This window comes from Monodelphis domestica, chromosome 1 (assembly GCF_027887165.1).
Source record: "Monodelphis domestica isolate mMonDom1 chromosome 1, mMonDom1.pri, whole genome shotgun sequence".
Classification (NCBI taxonomy): domain Eukaryota; kingdom Metazoa; phylum Chordata; class Mammalia; order Didelphimorphia; family Didelphidae; genus Monodelphis; species Monodelphis domestica.
The window spans coordinates 611,727,806-611,751,108 of record NC_077227.1 but is presented as its reverse complement, the minus strand read 5'-3'; the positions used below and the strand labels follow the sequence as shown (position 1 = coordinate 611,751,108).

Here is a 23,303-nt window from a genome sequence, read left to right as displayed (position 1 = left end):
GGCGTGACCCTTCACCTTACCTAACACGTGACGGAAGGGACGCTGTTTCCATAGTAACCGGCGTTTCGCGTCTGTCCTGGAGTTAGAGCGAAAAGAGCTGTAGCAGTGGTGAGTCAAGTAAGATGGGTTTAGCTCGGTGTAGCGGAGGGTTTACACATATTCTCACTGTGGCGTACTCTCTGTGGTTTAGGGTCAAGAGATCTGAGTGTCATGGAGAAGTTTTACAGATATTTCAAGCAAAGGCGTCTGTCACTGAAACCTGGCACTCTGGGGGAAGGGAAAGAGGAATTGGACTACAACTCCCACAATGCAAAGCGATACCACTATAGAAACATGTCTTCTCGCGATCGACATCTTGGACGTGTTGCATTTTGGGCCTTGTAGTCTCAGTCTCTTGGGGCGGCTTCTGCTTTTTTTCTTGGGAGTCGAGGACAGTACTGCACTCTATCTAGTATTGAGAATTAAAGAAAATAGAGGAAAGGGAATAATTATTTATATAGTGCTCACAATACTTAGCGCTTTACAAACAGTATCTTATTTGTTCACAGTAACTCTGAAAGGTAGGTGCTATTATCAAACTTATTTTATAGTTGAGGAAACTGAGGCAATAGAGGTTAAATGACTTGTCAGGGTCACATAGTTGGTAAGTGTCAGAGGTGGGATTTGAATTCAAATCTTCCCAAATCCGGAGAAGCTAGGTGACACAGTTGATTAAGAGCATCAGCTGTAGTCAGGTAGCCTTGAATTTAAATTTGGCTTCAGACACTTACCTGCTGCATAATCCTGGGCAAGTCTGGGCATGTCACTTAACCCTGTTGCTGCAGTTTCCTCATCTGGAAAATGAGCTAGAGAAGGAAATGGCAAACCAATATCCTTGCCAAGAAAACCCCTAATGGTGTCATGGAGGGTTCAAAACAACTGAACAACAAAATGACTAATATAAAAGTGATGTTCAAGGCATCAGGGCTTTGTGAGGATAACACCTTCATATATAGCATTTTAAGGTTTAGAAACTGCTTTCACATGCATGAGAGATTAACAATAACCTTATGAAACAAGCAGCACCAAGTAAGAGCCAGAGAGATGGAAGAGACTCTTTAGCCCAACTCCACTTATTTTTCTGATGAAGAAACAGAGACTCAGAGCAAGAGTTAACAGCTTGCCACTGGTAGTGAAAATAGGTAGCTATGAAGTGGTGGCGTTGGAACTTGGACCCAGTCCTTCAGACTCCAAGCATCTTTTGCCCAACAATTCTGTGCATTTTATATTTTGTATCTTTAAAGCTTATCCCTTTGATGCTACATTTGGACCTAAAATACCACAAGAGGTTCTTCAAGCCTTGTTCCACATGCTTCTCTTACAAAATGTGAAACCATACAAAACTTTTACACCCAACTTCAAACTTCTGCCTTTTAGAAGCTCTAGTTTCCTTCAAAGGTCAGTTCCAGTACCATTTCTTATATGAATGTAATAATTACATATACTATGTAATAATGTAATTATAATAATTATATATAAAGAAAAGAAATATATGATTACACATGTGTAGTAACTAAATTATTATATATTCTATATGTAATAATAATGTCATTTTTTGTTGGCTCACTGTCTTTTTCACTGTATATCTTTTTCTATCCCCCTGTTGATTTTCTCTAGATCATACCCTGTTCCTGTTCCTGTGTTTTAGTTTCACAACTGTGTCTTTCTTCTTTCCTCTTTTCTCTTTCTCATCCCTCCATTTCTCTCCCTTTATGCAAGTAAAGTATCTTTATTTTTGTTACTTGTTTTTATTTATGTTAAATCATATATTTCTTCATTTGAACTTTTTATATTCTTTAAGAAAACATAAAAGCGTAAGTTATTTCTGCCTATCAATAATTTTTTTTTTTGTAAATCATAGGCCCTCTATTAAAAAAAATGGTTCCCTAGTATTGAAAGAGATTAAGGAAAATAAAGAAGAGACCTAGTCATTTTAGCTCCTTTCTATCTTTCCAGGTGGTTATACATTACTCACTTTCACATATTTTACAACCTAGCCATATTGTCCTATCTGCAGTTCCCAACATATCATTCCATCCACCATCCATCACTTTGTACCCCTGGCTATATTGTCCACACTACTGTCCTTTAACCTCTCTGAGAAACTCTGACTGCATCAACGATTCCGTTCAAATGCTACCTTTTGCAGGAGGTCTTTCTTGGGGCCTCCACTCACCCACCCACCTAGCTGCAAGTCCTTCCATATCTAAAAATAATCTTGTTATAGTTGTGTGTATAGTTGGAGTATTGTGATTTTTTTTTTTTGGCAAGAGAAATACTTACTTGCTATTTCTACTGCCTAGCTTTCTTCCCCCAAGCTCCACACTTGGGTATCTTGGTATCTCCTGGGCTGTGATTCTTTCTCTTGTCATTCCTTTGACTCTAATTCAGAGAAAAGGCTTTCATTTAAAAACTGTCTCAGGAAAAGGAGAAGAACCTGGCAATCACCAGAAAAATGCTCTGTTAAAATTCACATTTTACCATTAACATCCCCCCCCCCCCCAACCTCCCTTCATCTAATATGTTAAGTGTTTTCTCTTGAGACTAGTCTGGATCTCTCTCTCTCTCTCTCTCTCTCTCTCTCTCTCTCTCTCTCTCTCTCTCTCTCTCTCTCTCTCGCTCTCTTTCTCTCTCTCTGTCATCCCCCCCCCCCATTTGTGTATTTAGAATTTGCTCCCCAGGACTCCAATTCCCAGCATCCCACTTTTGTTCTCACACTATGTCCTTGTGTTTTGGAGATAAAGTTTGTGTGTGACCCTGTCCCTCTTTTCGCATGAACATAGCTGGGAAAACTTCTCTTTACTTAGGCTTTTACTTTTTGTCTTTTATTTATTTTACTTCAAGTGATTATTAATGAATATTGTAAAAGATAATACTTGGAATTATTGGATATTAATTTTAATCTTACATATTCCATACAAATATAAATCAATAATCAATAATTTTCTGTGTAGTCCTGAGCCTTCATACTGGGACATTTATAGCAATTATAGAAATCTTTCTTTACTTTATGAGTACTGTGAATCTTAAAAACTACTCAGACTGTACTTTAGAAGATTTTAACTATTCCCTTATTGTAACAATGGAGATACTTGGTCTAACAAGAATCAGGAATGTATTGGGAACTTTTAAAATTACTCCACCCTACTCAGACAGTGCCTGAGGGGAAATTAAGTTGTAAACTCCTGATTCAACAATGAAAGTCCCTAACTCATACCTTATAGTAAAGCTAGAACATTAAGTTAGGTCTGTTTTTAGATCTAATACAAAAAGGTGTTAAGTACCTGTAAAGGTTAAATTAATCACAAACAGGTCAAGTAACTTACAAAAGGCAAGCTTAACAAAGAAGTATGAAGTACCTCAGAAGATATAATCTAACCAGAGAAGGTGAGAACTAAAGAGTGGTGAGAACTAAGAATGGGTAGTCCTGGAAAGAAGCGTCTACTGTGATTGGTAGATGTAAAAATTTAGGGGAGGTGACGTAAGAGAACATTTCTTTAAAAGGAAGGGGTAAAAAGTCAGTTGAGGCAATTCAGTTCAGAGTGGATATTCTGAACTCAGTTCAGGAGATTGAGTTCAGTGGAGGACTGGAACCCAGCTTGAAGACGGTCTCATGGTGAGAGTGATAAGACTGACTCCCTTACCATTAGGCCTTTAACTACTGCTTGGCTCAGCCTGAGCCAGAGCAGTTTAAATTAATTTCTCTCTCTCTCTCTCTCTCTCTCTCTCTCTCTCTCTCTCTCTCTCTCTCTCTCTCTCTCTCTTTCTCCTTCCCTTAATTCCTTCTTTCTTTATTAATTAAAATCTCCATAAATCCCAGCTGACTTGGGTATTTTCATATTTGGGAATTTCCCATGGTGACCACTTATTTTAGATTTTAAGTCAAAACACTAAAATTATCCTTTACAGTACCTTACTTTCTATGATAGTGGTTAAGTCCTATCTGATTCTTTGTGATCCTCTATAACAGTGATGGCAAGCCTTTTAGAGAGCAGGTCCTGTGCCCTGCCACCACCACCTTACCCCAAAGAGGGGAGGGAGAAAGCACTCCCATTGGGCTACTGGGCAGAGGGGTGGAGTAAAGTGGGAAAATGTCCACAGGATTAGGGTTAGGGTTAGGGTTAGAAATTAATTTAAGGTTAGGGTTAGAAATTAATTTGGGGTTAGGGTTAGGAACAAATTGAGGGTTAGGGTTAGGGTGGGGTTAGGGTGAGGAGTGGCTCCCACTCAGGCCATTCCTCTCCTTCCAGCTTGTTACCAACAAAAGAGTGGTTGCCATAAATTGTGACTGTGAAAATATGGGTTCAAGACTTTGAATTGCCAAAACTGTAAAGATAAGTTTAGTGTCTTGAATTTAAATTAAAAATAAGTGGTTGCCATGGGAAAAATTCCCAAATATGAAATACCCAAGTCAGCTGGGTTTTATGGAGATTTTAATGAATACAAATGAAGGAATTAAAGAAAGGGAGAGAGACAGAGTAAGAGGAAATAATAGGAAGGCTAGGGCCTAGGCCTTTTTTTTTTTTTAAACCCTTATCTTCCATCTTGGAGTCAATACTGTGTATTGGCTCCAAGGCAGAAGAGTGGTAAGGGCTAGGCAATGGGGGTCAAATGACTTGCCCAGGGTCACACAGCTGGGAAGTGTCTGAGGCCAGATTTGAACCTAGGACCTCCCGTCTCTAGGGCTAGCTCTCAATCCACTGAGCTACCCAGCTGCCCCCAGGCCTTTCTTTTAAGAGAGAAAACTAAGTCAGTCTTTAATCACTCACCACAAGCTTGTCCCAAGCAAAACTCTAGTGTTCAGAGATACCCTCCAGTTCAGCTTCTGAGCTCAACTGATCCGAACTCCCCTGAACTGGTTCAGACAGCTCCTTTTAAAGAGAATTTTCTCCTATGTCACCTCCCCTAAATTTTCATGTCCACCAATCACAGTAGACATTTTCCAAAGGACTGACCATTCTTAATTCACATCTTGTTATCACCTTCTTAATTCACATCTTGTTATCACCTTTTTAATTCACATCTTGTTATCACCTTCTCTGGTTAGACTAAAACTTCTGATTATTTCACACCTTTTTGCTAAGGTTGTCCCTTGCAAGTTGCCTGACCTTTTAGTGATTAATTTGACCTTCATAGGTACTTAGCGCCCTTTTGTATTAGATCTAAAAAAAAGACCTAGCTTAAGGGCTTTTGGCCTCACTATAAGTATGAGTTAAGTACCTTCATTGTTCACTAAGGAGTTTTACAACTTTATCTTCCCCTAAAGTATACCTAAGTATGGGTGGAGTAATTTTAAAGTTTCCAATACATTCCTAATCAAGTACCTCCATTGTTTAAATAGGGAATAACTTTAACCATAACCTTAAGATAATGTTCCAAGGTAGAGTCTGAGAAATTTTAAGATTCACAAGCTCTGCAGTCTGTGACCAGCCCACCTTATCCTAGACATGGAGGGAGGAGGTGCTCCCATTGGGCTGCTGGGAGTAATGAGTGCATGTCCACAGAGAGGTCTCCATGTGCCTTTTCTGGTATGGGTGCCATAGGTTTGCCATCATGGCTCCATAGGATTTTCTTGCCTAAGATAACAGAGTAGTTTACTATTTCCTTCTCCAGAGGATTAAGGCAAAAAGAAGTTAAGTGACTTGCTCAGAGTCACACAACTTAGTCAGTATCTGACTGAACTCAGATCTTCCTGAGTCTAGACACAACACTCAAGCACTCCCTCAGCTGAACCACCTAGCTACCTCCTTTCCTTTTTCTACCATTGTACCAGGAAACACAGATGTGTAATTCAGTGGTTAATGACATTATCGTAGAAAAAAGAAAACATACTTCAACAGTTTGAGAACAAACTCACTGAGAGACTGAGGTGGGGAAAGTGAGGAAGGAAGGAAAGAGGGAAGGAGAAAAGGAAAGATGGAAGAGAGGAGAAAGAGAAAAAGAGATTGGATAGTCTCAGAAAGATAACTGATAAGTAGAAAAATGCTATTGATATCATTAGCATATTTTAGATACTTTTCAATTTGGATTTGACTGAAATAGTTATTAATTTTTTTATCTAAATGTAAATCCAAATAGACATATCATTTAAACAAAATTACCCCAAGGCAAAATCAATCACTAGTTTTATTTCCTTTTTATAAACTGGAAGCAGCAGTGAATTTACCCCCTAATCCCTGAATATGTACAATTGTGATAAATTAAATATACTGAATCAGTAAGTATTTCATTTCAGTTCCTTTCAACAAGTGCCATTAGCATTTGGTAACAGTTTTACTGGCAACAAAGAATATAGTTGTGGCTTTTTCTAGACAGACTAATTCTCAGAAACTCTATGAGCTGACTGAGAAATGTGTCTGGTCGTTTATGGTGACAGCTGACACAATGCACCCCCAGGGAAAAGCCAGCTAGGCCTATATGGAAACCATTGAATTCACTTTGTCATTTTGGAAATTGAATTAATATCTAATATTATAAGTACTGTAACTGAGACAGCTAATCATTTCAGATTTATAGTGGAATGTTTTCTCTTTTCACAAAAGGGCATAAAATGACAACAATAATTTCTCCAAGAGGAAGGAAAGAAGTGGTCCATTGCAGAAGAACAGAATCACAAGATGTTTACTGTATTAAAAGTCTCATCAGAAAGTTTACAGAAAATCTTTTTGGGAGAATTAATATCATTTATCTTCTGTAAGTAATTTTACCATCCTAGTTAATAAGCATTTATTAAACTTTGCTGTGGACTCGGTTCTGGAGGTAGGGAAGATAGCCCTTGAGGAGCTTCTAGCCTAGATGAGGAGTCATACACACACAAAATGGCACAAAGATTTACTAAAGAGCAATGTGTCAAAGAATTAAATGGATTGATTGATCCATAGCTACTTCATATTTGTGAGGCTTTCAGTGAATGCAATAGGATGTTTTGGCTTCCTGAAGAAATTTGCAGGCATAAAAGTTGATGAGTTCACTAAACTTTGGTAAATTATCAACAGTTCCTAGGAGGAAAGAAGTAACCAAGGTGTAATAGTGACCCTTTGTTTTTTATGTAAATTTAACGATAGATGTTTAAAAATAGTAATTCTTTGATTTTGTGTATATATAAATATATATGCCCAACTCTGCATATATATATGTGTGTGTGTGTATATCTGTGCATTTTGTAACCTTGAAAAATATATCACAGGAAGATTTCATTGTTCATATTTATTTATTTAGAAACATCACTCTGGCCCAGTGCCCCAGTAACACTCTGTCTGAAAGTTATTGATATTCAAAGGCATTTGAGTGATCACAGTGTACACAGGGGAAAAAAGGAGATAAAGAAATTATATTGCCCAGATTATGCCTTATGCAGTAGGATAGGTAGACCATTGAGGGAATCCATCAGTACATATATGGGTATAAGTCATTGAAGATATATCTAGACCCTCTCTGGAGAACCTTTTCTGAATTCCAGTGTGCAAAGGGCAAATTCAAGCTGTCTGTGAGCCCCTCCTTACCCCTCTTCCTCCCCCCCCCCCCCCATTATCAGATATTTGAAGGAGAAAGTGCTTGCTTTGGACAGCTGTACGGAAGGGTATGGTGTGCAAAAAGTGTTCGCAGGCACTGGGAAAAGGGGGAACTGAGCGGTTCCTTGAATGCCAGCTCTGCACACGTGCCATGTCTTCTCCAATGTTGATCTAGACCAAGAATTTAACAGAAAGAAGATAGTGGTCAAGATAAATTTGGGGAATTTGTAACCCAAGCTACCAAACCAAACGCTACTGAAGTTCTACTTTATAATAAAATATTTCCAGAGGGATTCTAGATGGCCCAGGGAATAGAGAGGCCGACCTAGAGATGGGAGAGCCTATATCCACATCTGTCCTGAGATACTTCCTAGCTGGGTTTAAGGTCCCTATGGCTTGAAGTCCTGGGTCTAGGACTCCCCTCCCCTCCCAAGAGCTAGACAAAGATGAATAGACATACCAAAACCTCAAGCCTGTTTGTTTCTCAGGATACATAGCCTAAGGGGAGGAGAAGTTTGTACTTCTCCTCAATTTACTTCCTGGTGCTACTCAGTCAGTGAAAAGTTTCTTACCCCTTTGGATGTGGCCAGAAAAGAGAGTGATGAGATATTAAGATAAACAAGAGGAGTCTACACTCTTTGATCCCTTTATGAGTTGTGAACCTCTTTCATTGGGTCAAGAGAGAACAACAGCATGATTGGCTGTGCAAATAAGCTAGACGTCTCTGAGGTCTTTAAATAATTGAATGAAATTTAGAGTGAGAAAAACAACTGTAATTAAAGGAAGAACTAGGCTCCTGAGTGGGAATTGCTCTTGTGAGGAAGAATCTCCCTTCCCCCCCAATCCATTCCCCATATGACAGAGATAAGATACACATTGAAGGACAGACAGAATTAACTTTTATTTATTTACAACATTAATTTTTTCAAATTTTGAGTTCTAAATTCTCTCCTTCCCTCTGAGGAGGAAAGCAAAATGATATCAGTTATACATATAAAGTAATACAAAATATTTCTGTGTTAGCCATGATGCAAAACAACAATCACAACAACGAAATGAAAAAAAAAAAACAAGAAAAATTTTAAAAAGAAAAAAATGCACTTCAGTATTCAATCAGTTAATCAGATCTTTCTCTGGAGATAGATAAAATTTTTCTTCATGGGGCCTTTGAAATTATCTTGGATCATTGAGGACAGTCACACAGAGAAAGTCACCTAAGTGAGGAAGCAGGTTCAAAGACCCCTAGTAGCAGAGAAGAGTGTTGGCTATAGATTCAGGTAATGGTTGACCTAACCATGGAAGCCTAGCTGAGCTGAATGGCTTTACCCAATTGAGATGTTCCTCAGAAGGGGAGTTCCTTGAGCACTCTATAAAGAAAGAAAGGAAAGACTTTCAGGCCCTGTGGACAGGGTCAGTTACCTTGACCATATATATTTCTTATATGTGTGCCCCTCACTACTGTTGTATTCAGTTTCTACTCACTCTTCCCATGGATACTGTGGGTATTTGTGGGAGAGTGTACCCCAGGTTTATAGAGGAACAGGGGTGGTTTTGTAGCTATTATTTTTTCCTTAGAAAAATGCCTTCTTAATAGATCTTTCCTAAGTAGAGGTCTTTTCTAAAAGCTAATTGTATAGATTGGTTCATAGCTCATGGGAAGTATTGGGAATAGGAAGGGGCTTTTAAGCAATAGTTTTGTTAGAAGTATCAATTGCCTAGTCCTTATAGCTCTTTTGCTTTGCAACCAATACACAGTATTGATTCTAAGATGGAAAGTAAGGGTTTAAAAAAAGAGAAGAAGAATTATAGACTCACAAGCTTACTCCTAGAACCCACACAAGAATCTAGCCTTTAAGTTCAAGTATAAGTGTGGGGGAGAATTTCAGAGTGAATGTTATATAGATAAGTAAGTGGAGGGTTTTTTGTGTGTGTGGAATTGTTTTGATTTAACTTTAGTCAATTTAAAAATAAAATAAATCTAGCTAAAATAAAACATTGTCTCTCCCGTATAGAGGACATAATGACAAGGCATTGAAGGTGTCCTTTCTAATTCTAAAATGCTGTGATATTTCTGTGAAGAAAAAGACATGAATAGATTCCATTTGAGTCTCATTATAAAAGAGGCAACATGGTATAATGGATAAAGAAGGAACCTCAGAAGGGGAGGGGAATATGCATTTATAGAATGTTAAACCCTTTATGAATCTGACCTCATTTAATCCTTAAAGTAACCCTGGGAGGAAGGTGCTTTTATTATTCTCATTTTGCTCTTGAGGAATCTAAGGCAAAGAGAATTTAAGTGATTTACCCAAGGTCACGCAGTGTCTGATATTGGATTTAACCAAAAGGTCTTCCCAACTTCAGATCCAGTACTCCATACACTGTATTACCTAGCTACCCTCATAGTGAGCAAAACCGGATTAAATCTTCAAGTCTGCCATTTATTGACAGTGGCCAACCTTTTAGTGGGCATTGTTTGATCAAAGGTCATTTGAGCACTAAGGTGAAAACTGTTTTAATATCTGAGTTAGGAACATGTTTTCACAGTCATTTAAAGCTCGTGATTCAGTTTTTGAAAACTATTTATTCATATCCTTTGACCCCCTAATTACTAGAGAATGGTCCGGGGCTTATATCTTTATATCAACCCCCTACATATCTTGGCTTTCAGACTTTTGCCAATAATATTTGACACAAAGTTGTTTTTTTCTTCAGTGAATCAGCAGTTTCTTTTTCTTATTCTGTTTTGATTTTGTTAGTATAAACCATTTTAGTTTTATGAAATTGAAACTGCCAGTTTTGTCTTTTATGATCACTTCTATCCTTTGGGTAAGGATTCTTTCCCAGCCCATACTCTGAAAGATACCCCTTTCCTTCTCTTTTAACCTTTTTAATAATGTGACTAAAATCTTATATTCATTTAAAGTTTATTATGACATATGTTGTAAAAGTGTTGGTCTAGACCAAATTTTTGTAAAACTCTTCTAGTTTTTCCAGAAATTCTTATCACTTTATAGGCCCTTCCTTGGGTCATTTATATTCTTTCTTTTATCAAACAATGGGTTGCTACATTTGAGTTTACTTTTGGTTTTTGCTCCACTGAGCTGCTCTTATAAATAATTTGAGGTATGATAATTCTATACTTTTTATTCCTATTTTTTAAAATATTACTTTCCTTGAAATTCTAGTCCATTTATTCCTCCAAATGAATTTGATTTTTTGTTCTAAAATACTGAAAACTATTGAAGCATTTCAGTTACTGTTAATTTTTTAAAAATCCTTACCTTTCTTTTTAGAATCAATATTATATATTGGTTCTAAGGCAAGGGTAGTAAGAGCTAGGCAATAGCAGTTAAGAGACTTGTCCAGATCATATAACTAGGAAGAATCTGAGGACATACTTGAACCGAGGACTTCCATTTTCAGGACTGATTCTCAATTTACTGAACCACCTAGCTGCTCCCTCATTACTGTTATTTTTTTAAAATTCGCTTCAATTTAAGCATTTACATATGTACTATGCACAAGCATTCAGTAAAGGAGGCAGGGAGAAGTGTCTCAAATGAGACTAAAATGCCATTTATAAAAAATAGAGAAATCTAAGGGAACTGAGATATTGCTTAAGTTCAGCTATATTCATTGTTCTGCCCGACTTTTATCTTTTCTATTCCTTTCTTCTCCTACTCTTGTTACTCTTCTTTTCCTCATCAAAAAAGAGTATTGTTTCTACCTTAACTTTTTCCTTCCTTCCTTCTGTCCTTTCACATTTAACCCTCTGTTTTATTGATTTAAAGAAGAGTGATGAGGGCTAGGCAATAGGGGTTAAATGACTTGTCCAAGACCATATAGCTAGGAGGTGTCTGACTTCAAATTTGAACCCAGGATTTCCATTTCCAAGCTTGGTGCTCTATCCACTATGCTACTGTTGGACTTTCCCTCAGGGAGGAACTCTCATGTCACAAGATCAAACCTTTAAACTAAGTAAACTGGTGATCATTAAATCTTTCTAGGCTACAAGTTTTGGGGTTTCTAGGTTCTATGTTGACACTACCTTGATGCTCCCTCTTGAAAGTCTTTTTAATGTTTTTTTCTTTAAATTAAGACATTTTTAAACAAAACCCATCAGGAAGAATTGAAGATATCATTTTAAGTTTTCCTTAGCAGTGATTCTATGAATTAGAATTTTAGATTGCATCCTTGTAGTTAGGCTTTCAAATACCAATTGTCCCCAAGTGCTCTTCAAAATTATGTGTTGGATATTGAATATGTATCAAGATCTTGCAAATCAATTAGCATAGTAATACAAAGTTAGGGCTTGAAGGAAACTACTAGGCACTAGTCTATAAGATTCTTTGCTGAAATCACAAGCCCTAGGGCTTCACAGTTTTCCAGGCTTCTTACTTTTACTGACATCTTTTAATTCTGTCACTATAATATCACATATAGAGAATTCACTCTGATAAGGTAAAGTTCTTTGGGGTGGCTAGTCAGAAAAGCCCAAATTCAAATCTGACTTAAGACATCGACTAATTGTATGATCCTGGGCAAGTCACTTAACTGGTACTTGCCTCAGTTTCTTAAACTGTAAAATGAAGATAATTCTAGCACCTACTTCCCAGGGTTGTTGTGAAGATCAAATAAATAAAAATTATAAAGCACTTAGCACAGGACCTGGCACATAGAAAGCACTATGTAAATGTAAGTTACTAGTAGAAGTCTTCATTGTCTTCCTATTTGTCATCAACATCATTGTCCTTGTCTTTCTGCCTAGGCAGACTTTCATGAAAGAGTAGTGATAGTTTCAGAGTTGGACAAAAGTTCCTTCAAATGAAGAGTTGTTTTTTTAACTAAGTGATGATGTAGATAGTGTGAGAGTGGTCAGATTTTTAGGGAGATTTTGACTGTGATTTGATGAGCTAGTGAGTGGAGATAATGCCAAGTCAGGACATTACAGAAGCAGGGCATAGAAGCAGCCATTAGTGAAGTAGTCAGATAGCATATATTTGGTTTTAAGGTGAATGGCAGAACTAATTGTGCCAAACTCCTTCCACCTCCCTGGATGAACTGTTGCTGTATTCTTCCTTCTCTTTTCTCTCCACTTTATCCCATTTAGAAAATGTGCCCCCCCCCAAAAAAAAATTCAAAGTTTTCCTGTTCCTTAAAGCTACCTTTATTATTTATGTTTAATTAGTTTTGAATTTACCAGCTGTATAGTAATCAAGCTTAACTACTCCTGGATATAAGCTTCATTAATTGTGAAGGGGAAGGCAGGAAATACCGATTTGGCAGGGCGGTGGGGGGAGAAGGAGAGAGAATGAAAACTAAAGGATCAGAAGTTTGTGTCTTCTGTTTAAAAATTCTACCATGGCTGCAGGCTCTTGAACTAAATGATGGAGAGTCTTATGGATTGTTTTATTTTGTAAACTTCCCAAAGTTAAGCAAAAGGTGCTTTAGGTAAGCTCATTCCCCACATTGTTTTATTTTGGCTAATCTGATCCTGAGTCAGGGATAGAGTGTGGAGATATTGACTGAGGCAAAGTTATTTACTCCCTGGGTTGGCAGAAAGTAAGAGCTGGAAAAGACAAGCTCTTCCCACACAAAAATAAGGATGACTTAGAGGGAGCAGCTTATTTTCCTGCTAAACTTATCATATCCAATACCCCTCCTCCCCCTAGAACTTCATACATGGGAAAGATTGGGAAGAATTTTATAGTATAATTAACTTTACTACCTATCCATAAGGAACTATGAAGAGTTATCAGTAGAGTCATCAGATTTTCAGTAATAGCTGACATTTAGTCTGGCACATTAAAGGTACTTCTTTTTGAGAAAGATGGAAACCTGAAGAACCTACTTGTAATGTGAATACCTGCCTTCCATGTCTCAGTTTTTAGCAAAGGTTAATCTTGCCACCTCCAGAGGAGTTGCTTTGGTTCAGACAGCCCTAAGAACTAGATGCAAATTTGTCAGCAAAATGAGAGTAAGGAGAGTCAGAAGAATAAGAAACAAGCTTTGGGCATTTTTATTTCATAATTTCTTTCTTATGTCCACATTTCCTTAGAGAAAAAGCCAATCTTGCAATTACTGTCTGCAATGAAAGGGATGAGATCATGGCCCATGCTTCTTTCTTGGACTATCCCAACTGGAATATTTCCACAGAGGATGATTGGATATCAGTCTTCTCTGAAGTTGATAGTGAACTCCAATGCACAGTAAGTAGTCATGTGGTTATTTCAAACTAGTGTTTTAAATGCTAAAAACCTTGCTTTTGTGGGGAAGGGCTACATTTAATATTGCCTCTCAATTTAAAATTTCATCTACTTAGAACACTTAAAAAGCATGGAAAAGGGATTGACATTGAAAACAAAATCAATGGAGGAAGAGTAAAGGATAAAAATAAGAGTGATAGAGGGTTGAAGAGACTGGAAGAACAGACAATAGCAAAATTAGCCTCCAGGCTGAAGGTGGCAAAAGTCTCTGAATAGACCATGGTATTTTGGGGGATGTTATATAACAAGAACATGGAAACACAAAACAAAGTAGGACTCAGAATTTCAAGTTTCAAGATCTCCACCAATTGTTATATACTTTTGTTCCACTCTTGAATCTACCTCAGCCTTTTCAAGTTTCTTAAAAGCAAAGAAGCTGTCCGAAGTCCCATTCACACTTATAGATCAGGTGGTCCCCAAAGCATGACTACAGGTGTCAGGTGGTGTCTTTTATGCTGTTAGAGCTAGTAAACCTTCACTGGCATACTTTCTGCCATGGCTGGATAGATTACCAAATGGTTACTCATACTTAATGTTTATTAGGTGGTACATACCAAGGTGCCCTAGTAAGAACAGTTGATATAAAATAGCCACTCTCCCTAAATCTGAGATGCATTCTCTTACAAGCACCTACAGAGTCCAGAAGAGCATGGGTTCAAGCTTAGAGAGCATGGAGGGCAAAGGGATAACTATTAGGTATGATGTAGTTTTCTATGTCCAGTCTGTCCTTAGTACCTAACATAGATACTGCTGCCTGATGTTTTGTTGATGCTATTAGGATGCCAGTGGAGCCCTCTGGACCTCCAAAGTTTTTTAGGTCTTCATCTAGCCAAGGATTAGGAAGGAAGGAGGCCCAGACTGAAGCTGAAGCATTCATCTCAATTCTCACACATACTGATGAGTTGTATAACCCCTTCTCTCCCCATCCCCCCACCCCCAATCCACTTCACAGCACAGCTAAATGTCTTCCTGAGGAAGTAATGAGGTACTTCTATAATGCTATAAGTTCCAGCCCCTATCTTGGAATGTTCTGGACCCCTATCCCAGGAGCAATTGTTAATTACAGTTTGTAAATTCCTAATATAATGTTATTTTCCCAAGTGGTTAGTGCTCCAGAAATACTTAACTAATTAATAATCAATTCATTTTTACAAAGGAATATTTTTTTGAGAAAACTTAGTAAGAACAGAAGTTAAAAGTATTTCCCAGAACCCAGAACAGTCTCCCATATGCCACTTGGATTTCTAGAGAGAGTGGGTTTAGACTTGAAACAGCTTATAAGAAGCATTCACCCCCATTAAATTCCTCTTCAAATAGCCTATGTATGCTGTTGCTTCAGAGATGTTTTCTAGGTTGCAGGGTCTAATTGAGTCAGTCAAACATTAAGCAGTTCCTGGGTATCAGGCACTGTGCTAAGCACAATGGGGATACAAAAAAGAACAAAAGACAGTCCCTACTCTTGAGGAACTCACAATCTAATGATTCACTGGGGATCTTGCTGGTTGATTCTCAGGGTTATGTTGGTTGCAAACTCTAGCCTGGATTTCCATCCAAGACATTTTGAGATTTCACAGGATTGTAGACCTAGTCTATTCCATCTATACTCTTTCATCTAAGAGAAGAAAGAATAGCTATAACAAGGATAGACACAATAGCAATATGCTCATGGCTTCATATCAGTCAGAGAGTAGACTTTGGACCTGGCTCTTTTTCTCCCTTCCCAGAGGCTTACCCAAAGTTCTTGCTTCCTCACTTCAATGAAGCCAGGCAGAAATGAGGACTCAGTTTTCCTCTACCCTGCAGTCTTTTGTAGGCACCCTCCAGTTTTGGTTCAGCAACTAATCAAAAAGGCATGGGGTAAGTGGACTAGAGACAGTCTCAGAATTCTTAGAAATGCTCTGAAGGGGGGCAACTGTGTAGCTCAGTGGATTGAGAGCCAGACCTAGAGATGGGAGGTCCTGGGTTCAAATGTGACCTCAGACACTTCCTAGCTGTGTGACCCTGGGCAAGTCACTTGACCCCTGTTGCCTAGCTCTTACTGCTCCTCTGCCTCAGAACTAATACACAGTATTGATTCTAAGATGGAAGGTAAGATTTTTGTTTTTTTTTTTTATGCTTTGAAGTAGAGATCTATTTCATACCATCATGCACTCCCAGAAATGGGCTTAAGAAATGTTTGCTTTTGGTCCCAGGTCTCACTGGCCAGGTCCCCTGTTATACATATCTATCACATGGAACATTTCTGCAGAAGATTATAATGTCTTACGATTTTTATAGCACTCTCAGATTTTCAGAGTTCTTTCATATGCATATCCTCATATGAGTCAGGAAATTCAGTACCTCCTGTGGTAGAGGCTCTGGTAAGTGATGTGAAAACTGAGCTTCTACTGCACATAAAGAGATTTGCTAATATTTTGCTCCATTTCCTGAAAAGACACCAAGCTCCTGCTGACAGCAGCACACTTGATTGTCAGTTCAAATATAAGAGTGCTACCAGGTGAACTATACCTTTATGAGCAACCTTCCAGTGTAAGTTCATCTTGGGTATTTCCCCCTAATTCAGCTTTCCACCATTCCCTCTTTATAGCCCTTTTCCAAATCTCACAGATCTAGAGCTATAAGAAACATCAGAGGTCCTCTAGCCCATCTAGAGATGCCAGACTCATCACATGTGGCCCACAAAATTTCTGGGTAAAGCCCAAACCAGGTTAAAATATAATTGGGATGTTTAACAAAAAAAACCAAACAAACCAAAAAACAGTACAACATTCATATTGTTAATTTGTGGTTTTCTAAGTCAACATGCAGCCCATCAAGATCTGTTTCTATTTGAGTTTGACTCTACTGATTTAGGAACATAAAAGACTTGCTGAGGCAGCATTTGAACCCAATTCTTCCTGACTCCAGAAGTAGAACTCATGACCATCCCATGCTGTCTCCTCTTTCTCCCACTTATGTAAAAGGAATAGGTCTTCTGGAGCTCATTCTCATATGAATGTTTGATAAGATTAAATCTGCTACCTATTCCAGGAATATTTGTATTTCAATAGTATGAGAAACTTTAAGGCAGAAGAATGCATGCTTAGTTGTAGAATCTGGGGCAATATGGTGGGAAAGGTAGTTTGATAGGTAATCCTCTTCTCTGAAATAATGACTCCTTTTGGGATGATGGCTTCCTCATCATCACAATATTCAAGTTCTAAGCCTTACCACCTAACTGCAGTTATGGTTTTTGTGAAACCACCAGGAAATAATCTATTAGTAGGGGAAAGATCACTAAATTTGGAATCAGACTATTTGAATCCCAGCTCTACTACTCATTATTTATCAGACATTAGATAAGTCTGAATAGTTCTGAACCTTAGTTTCCATATCTTTAAAATGAGGGGGCTGGACTAGATGATCACTAAGGTCCCTAACATCTCTAACTCCTTTGATTTGATACTCCAAAATGTAACTACCCAGAAATATATACTATAACTTATGGCTTTGTGGTTTACGTTTTTTTTAGTTAGTTTGCTAATGAAGTTGCATTATTATTACATTTCCTCACTCACTTTGAGCTGTTTACTTCTAGGATAAAATTACATTCAGGACTGATATATCCTTTGAACTCATACTTCTTTTTTTTTTTTAACCCTTCCCTTCCCTCTTGGAATCAATACTGTGTATTGGCTCCAAGGCAGAAGAGTGGTAAGGGCTAGGCAATGGGGGTCAAGTGACTTGCCCAGGATCACACAGCTGGGAAGTGTCTGAGGCCAGATTTGAATCTAGTACCTCCCATCTCTAGGCTTGGCTCTCAATCCACTGAGCTACCCAGCTGCCCCCTCATACTTCTTTTTAATAATATTCCTGTGATGGTTCATATCATGATAAGTGTTTCTATCACATTCTTGCTTTATGTATGGGGAGGCTAAGGTCCTGAAAAGTGAAATGATTTGCCTAATACTAACATATTCAAAGGAATCAGGCCTTTGTGGAAATAAGAAATGTAGGCAACTCCTTTTTTTGATGTTTAGGGATATATAATGCTTAAACCACTATACTGCTTCATAGTGTCACATTTTATAGTATTCTTAGGTTTCATTGTTATATTAGGAACACTATGTCATATAGGCCTAGAGAGCCCAGCAAGCCTCATAATCATGGAATATCTATTAGTTATTTCAAAATATAGGGCAGCTAGGTGGAGCAGTAAATAGAGTGCTAGGTTTGGATTTGGAGTCGGGAAGACTTGTCTTCCCCAATTCAAATCTAGCATGAGACACTTAGTAGCTTTTGGACCCTGGGCAAGTCAATTAACCCTGTTTGCCTCAATTTCCTCATCTGTAAAATGAATTGAGGAAGGAAATGGCAAACCAATGCTATATATTTGCCAAGAAAACACCAAATGGGGTTATGAAGAATCAGACATGATTGAAAAACAACTGAACAACAATTTGGAAATACACTTAAAAGTCTTTATGGGATCAAATAACACTGGGTTAAAAAATATAGGGGCTGAAATTGGTTTATTCTTTCTAGTAATTATTCATGAGGTTATATCTTGGTTAAACCATGAAGTTATAATCTTTATTTGTGGAATTTTCTGCATCCAGGCTTTCTGAATCCAATCATTATTTTTTGATTTTTAACTCTAGGAATGTTAATAAAACAAGTCCTTGAATTCATATGGGGCACCTGCCTTCATACTCCAAATTATAAGAGAATCTTTCTATTATGCAGCTTGAATAAAGCAGCAGCTGCCGACTTGTGGGTGAAAGGAAATAGATTATTGTCTTGTACTTGGCATAAACACGCCAGAACAAAACATCTGAGTTAATAATCAATTTCACTCCCCTACAGGGCTCTTCCTTATCTCATAGGCCATTCCTGAGGTCAGGAGGAAGAGCCATATGTGCCAGATATAGTCGCCTCTATCTTTTCCTCAATACTATTGAGGCAGAATGCTACAAGTGACTGAATGGGGACAAGAAACATGTCAAACACAGCCTGTGCTTTCATCATTTTGGTTTTGATATTTTATATAAATTGATCTTTGTTTCATTGCACAGACCAATTTCCTCCTGATTCTATCTAGAGAGAATATTAATTCAATTTTAAAAGACCATTTATTAGAAATTTAATATTTGTAAAAGTCTTACTCATTCCTGGTCTCTTTTTTGTATTATAGCCACTGAATACATTGTTTATGCATCTTTTTGTGTCTGTTGAAGAATATTCCATTGATTGTTGCAAAGAAATTATTAGGTGAGTTCATATGCCATTGCTGCTAGAGAAGCTTATGTGGTTTTCAATTCTGCAAAAAATGAGCTACACAGATACTAAAGTAATAAGAAAAGGGGATATAAAAAGCTTATTTGAAATTATATGAGATATTTTATTTACATATTTAATTTATAAATACATTTAAACATTTACTTTTATGTTTGAATAAAGTAGGGAAACATTATTTCTAAAAGGAAATACTGCATTTCTTTTAATGTTTTTTCTTATAGTGAAATATTACACAATGTCTTTAACCAGTTATTATTTGAGGCATACATGTCAGTAATTCAGGCATTTGGACAAATTGATTTTAGGGGGATGGGACAGAACAGGGAGAATGTGCATTAAAGCGCATGAATGAACATTAAGCCTAACAAGCTGATGATGTTTCTAAAAATCACTTTTACTCCAAGGTTATTTTATGAAACATTTATTAACACAATAGACCAGGTTCACAAGTAATATGATGTATCAGTGTAATAAACAGAGACATAAGTTAGTAGGTTCAGTCTTCAGCAGCTTGCAGAGACAGTGAATCACATCTGATGGTGATGTCCTCAGTCTTCAAGTTACTTTGTAATATCAAACCAGACCATCCAGATGCCAGGTCAAGGGTTAATATGAGCAGAAATCTGTTGTGTTGAACTATAGGGGCGTCTTTTATTCTTTTGCCTCTATGGAGTTGGAATAAAAGAAAATATAGGAAACTAAAAGGTTAAGAGATATAAAAAATATAAGAAAGAAATAAAGCTGTCTTAAAGATTTTTATATCTTCCTTCTGGTTTAAAGAGGTTATTCTGCTTGCATTTGTGAGTCTTTTTTTTTTTAAAGAGACAACATTCATTTTTGTTATGATATTTTCTTATGAAATCACTTTATTATTAAAAGTATCTGTTTTATTCTTAGGACAGTTTTCAAGGCAGTGCCAGAACTTCACTTCATATTTCTCGTAATTCCAGCCTATATGAGTTTAGGTAAGATTTCTGTAGTCAAACTTTAACCTCAATATTTTTAGTATGTTAAAATGGCAATTTGTAATGTACTTCAAATGGTGTTTCTGTAGAATGTATTAAATGTGGCCTTAGACTTAATCCATACAAATATAGTTAATTATGAAATACTCAAATACAATTTGAATTCAAAACTACTTTTTATAAAATACATGGATGTTTATATTTTAACACTGCTTTAATAGAAAAAATTATAATGCCAACTTTATTCCTATGTTCTAGGTTCAGCTTTAGTGACTGTATTTGAACCAATTGGGACAGTTCCATGTTTAAGCTTTGAGGATGATTATTCTATATATATATGTCCCAGACACCATCACTGCCCTCAGCTGTTCATTCGCATAGCCAGGTAATATGATAATGATCTTTTGTAATTATATGACTGTTACTCTGGCAATTAGTCAGTCAGGTGGTTGGTAAGCATTTATCAAGTGCCTATTAGCATGCCAGGTACACTGCTAAGCTCTCAGGATACAAAAAGAATAAAAAAAAAAGTCAGTCCATGCTCTCAAGAACTTCATAATCTTATGGGGGAAACAAGAAGCAAACAAATATGTATAAACAGACAGTACACAGGACAAATAGGAAATAATTAACATAGGGAAGGCACAAAATTGAGGAAAATCAGGAAATGTTTCCTATAGAAGATAGAATTTTAGTTGGGTCTTAAAGGAAGCCAGGAGGCAGAGATGAAGAGGAAGAGCGATCCAGGTATGGGGGACAGCAAGAGAAAATGTTTGGAGCTGAGAAATGGAATATCTTTTTCTTAGAACAACTAGGAGGTCAGTGTCACTGCATTTAAGAATACATGTAGGCACAGTTAGGTGACTCAGTGAATTGAGCCAGGCTTAGAAATAGGAGGTCCTTGGTTCAAATCTGTCCTCAAACACTTCCTAGCTGTGTGACCCTGGGAAAGTCACTTGACTCTCATTGCCTAGCCCTGTGGTGGTGAAACTATGGCACACATGCCAAAAGGGCACACAGAGACCTCTCTGTGGGAACGTACACTGTTGCCTGCTAGAGTTTATTACTAGAAAGGCAGAGGGACTTGGGCAAGCTGCACCTTTCCCCCTCTCCACTATACCTGAGGACATTTTTTTTTTACATCACCCTCCCTTCTGCCCAGCAACCCAATGGGAGCACTTGCTCCTTCCCCTGTCTAGAGTATGGAGCGGGGGGGGGGGGGCACTTGGTCTCTGGGAGGGTGAGGTGCTGGGGATGGCATGTGGTCTCTAAAAGGTTCTTCATCACTGGCCTAGCCCTTACCACTCTTCTTCTGAGACAAAAGTTGTAAGGATTAAAAAAAAATTATATGAAGGGGAATATGGTATAAGAAAACTAGAAAGGTAATAGTGATTTGGAGAGGAGTAGGTTATAAAGGGCTTTGAATACCAAACAGAAGCTTTTGTACTAGAATATCCAGAGATGATAAAGAGCCACTGTGGTTTAGCTCAATGGGGGTGGGGGTGACACAGTATGACCTGTGTTTTAAGAAAATCACTTTGGTTGCTGAATAGAGGATGGATTGGAGTAGGAAGAGACTTTGGCAGGCAGACCTGCTAGCAGGTTGTTGCAGCAATCCAGGTGCTAGGTGATGAGGGCCAGTTCCTGGGTAATAGTAATGTCAGAGGAGAGAAGGTGATTCCAGAAATGCTGTGAAGGTGAAGTCAGCAGATCTTGGAAACAGATTGGACATGGGGGGTTGGGTGAGAAATGTTGAGGAGTTGAGTTCTCATACTTAGGTTTTCAGTTTGAGGGATCAAGAGGCTGTGGTGCCCATGAAGTAATAGAGAAGTTGGAGGAGGGGAAGATTTAGGGGGAAAGTTATGATTTTAGTGTTGGATATATTGAGTTTTAAGATTTCTGTTGGACATTTAATTTGAGATTTCTGAAAAGCAGTTGGAGATATCATGGCTACCTTAATGACACTCTACATGGATCAGCAATTCTTGTTGCTGTTGGGTATGCTTTTTGTCATACTTCAGGGAATTGTGACTTTGCTGGTGTGGATATTCACTTTCTCTATTGATAAAAAACTCAGCCTCTTGGCAGATGGTTAAATTTTTTTTTTTAATAACCCTTACCTTCTGTCTTGGAGTCAATACTGTGTATTGGCTCCAAGGCAGAAGAGTAGTAAGGGCTAGGCAATGGGGGTCAAGTGACTTGCCCAGGGTCACACAGCTGGGAAGTGTCTGAGGCCAGATTTGAACCTAGGACCTCCCATCTCTAGGTCTAGCTTTCAATCCACTGAGCTACCCAGCTGCCCCCTAAAAAATTTTTTTTTAAATTTTCAGTTACATATAGAAATAATTTTTGACATTCTGGAATTAATTCAGATTTTTCTTCCTCCATCCCCTTCCCTGTTCAAGGTAGTAAATTGTATGATATAGATTATACCTATACTTTAATATAATATATATTTCCATGTTGCTCATGTCATGATAGAAGACATATCACATATGATAGAAATCTCATGAAGGAAAAATAGTGTAAGATGGCATGCTTTGATCTGTACTTGGATTCCAACAGTTCTTTCTTTTGCTGTGTATAGCATTTTCTTCCCTTGTGGTTATCTTGAAGACTTGCTTTGCTGATAATGGTTTAGTCCTTCACAGTTGATCATTATATAATATTTCGGTTACTGTTTGTTATTAAAAGTCCTTCACAATTTGGTTGCAACTTAGCTTCGCAGACTGATTTTATGTAATTTTCTTTCATGCTTTCTGTTTCAGCAAAACTTGGTCTACTTTCTGTTCTCTGTGCATAACATCCTATTTCATGTTTCCCTATTCTTGCACTGGCTGGCTATCTGCTATGCCTAGAATGTCTTCCCTCCTCCTCATTGCTTCCTGGAAACCCAAGATTCCTTCAAGGTTCAGCTTTCAGGACGCCTTTTTTGATTCTCTGAGTTGTTGCATCTCTGTACCCTCAAGTTTAGTACTTTCCTCTGTACTACATTTTGTAGTATTATTTTTTCTCAATAGAATGTAGACTCTTTGAGGATGGAGGAACTTTGTTTTTGTCTTTATATCCTAGATTTAATATGGTGCTGGGAACCTTTTGAATTAGTGAATGAATTAAATCATTTAAAAATCAGTCCTTAGAATCATTATATTCTAGGTTAAAATTTTCCAGTTCTTCTTGATTATATAAATTTCAGAGCTTTAAGTCTAATTAATTTCCTTGCTTTTACATATCAAAAACAT

General features: G+C 37.6%; 1 protein-coding gene across 4 annotated transcripts in view; it reads left to right on the top strand.

Annotated features, from left to right (window-relative positions):
• Positions 1-18: 18 nt before the first annotated feature.
• CFAP61 (cilia and flagella associated protein 61) overlaps positions 19-23,303 on the top strand; it is a 402,581-nt gene continuing 379,296 nt past the window's right edge. For 3 of the 4 annotated variants that reach the window (XM_056813843.1, XM_056813842.1, XM_056813839.1), the window contains exons 1-7: positions 29-108; positions 1,284-1,437; positions 6,582-6,732; positions 13,612-13,762; positions 18,993-19,069; positions 19,994-20,061; positions 20,320-20,446. In XM_056813843.1, coding sequence (XP_056669821.1) covers positions 6,590-6,732; positions 13,612-13,762; positions 18,993-19,069; positions 19,994-20,061; positions 20,320-20,446 — 566 coding nt within the window. In that variant the 5' untranslated portion in view covers positions 29-108; positions 1,284-1,437; positions 6,582-6,589. Of the gene's footprint in view, positions 109-1,283; positions 1,438-6,581; positions 6,733-13,611; positions 13,763-18,992; positions 19,070-19,993; positions 20,062-20,319; positions 20,447-23,303 lie in introns of all 4 variants that reach the window. The other variant, XM_056813840.1, reaches the window with a different exon arrangement.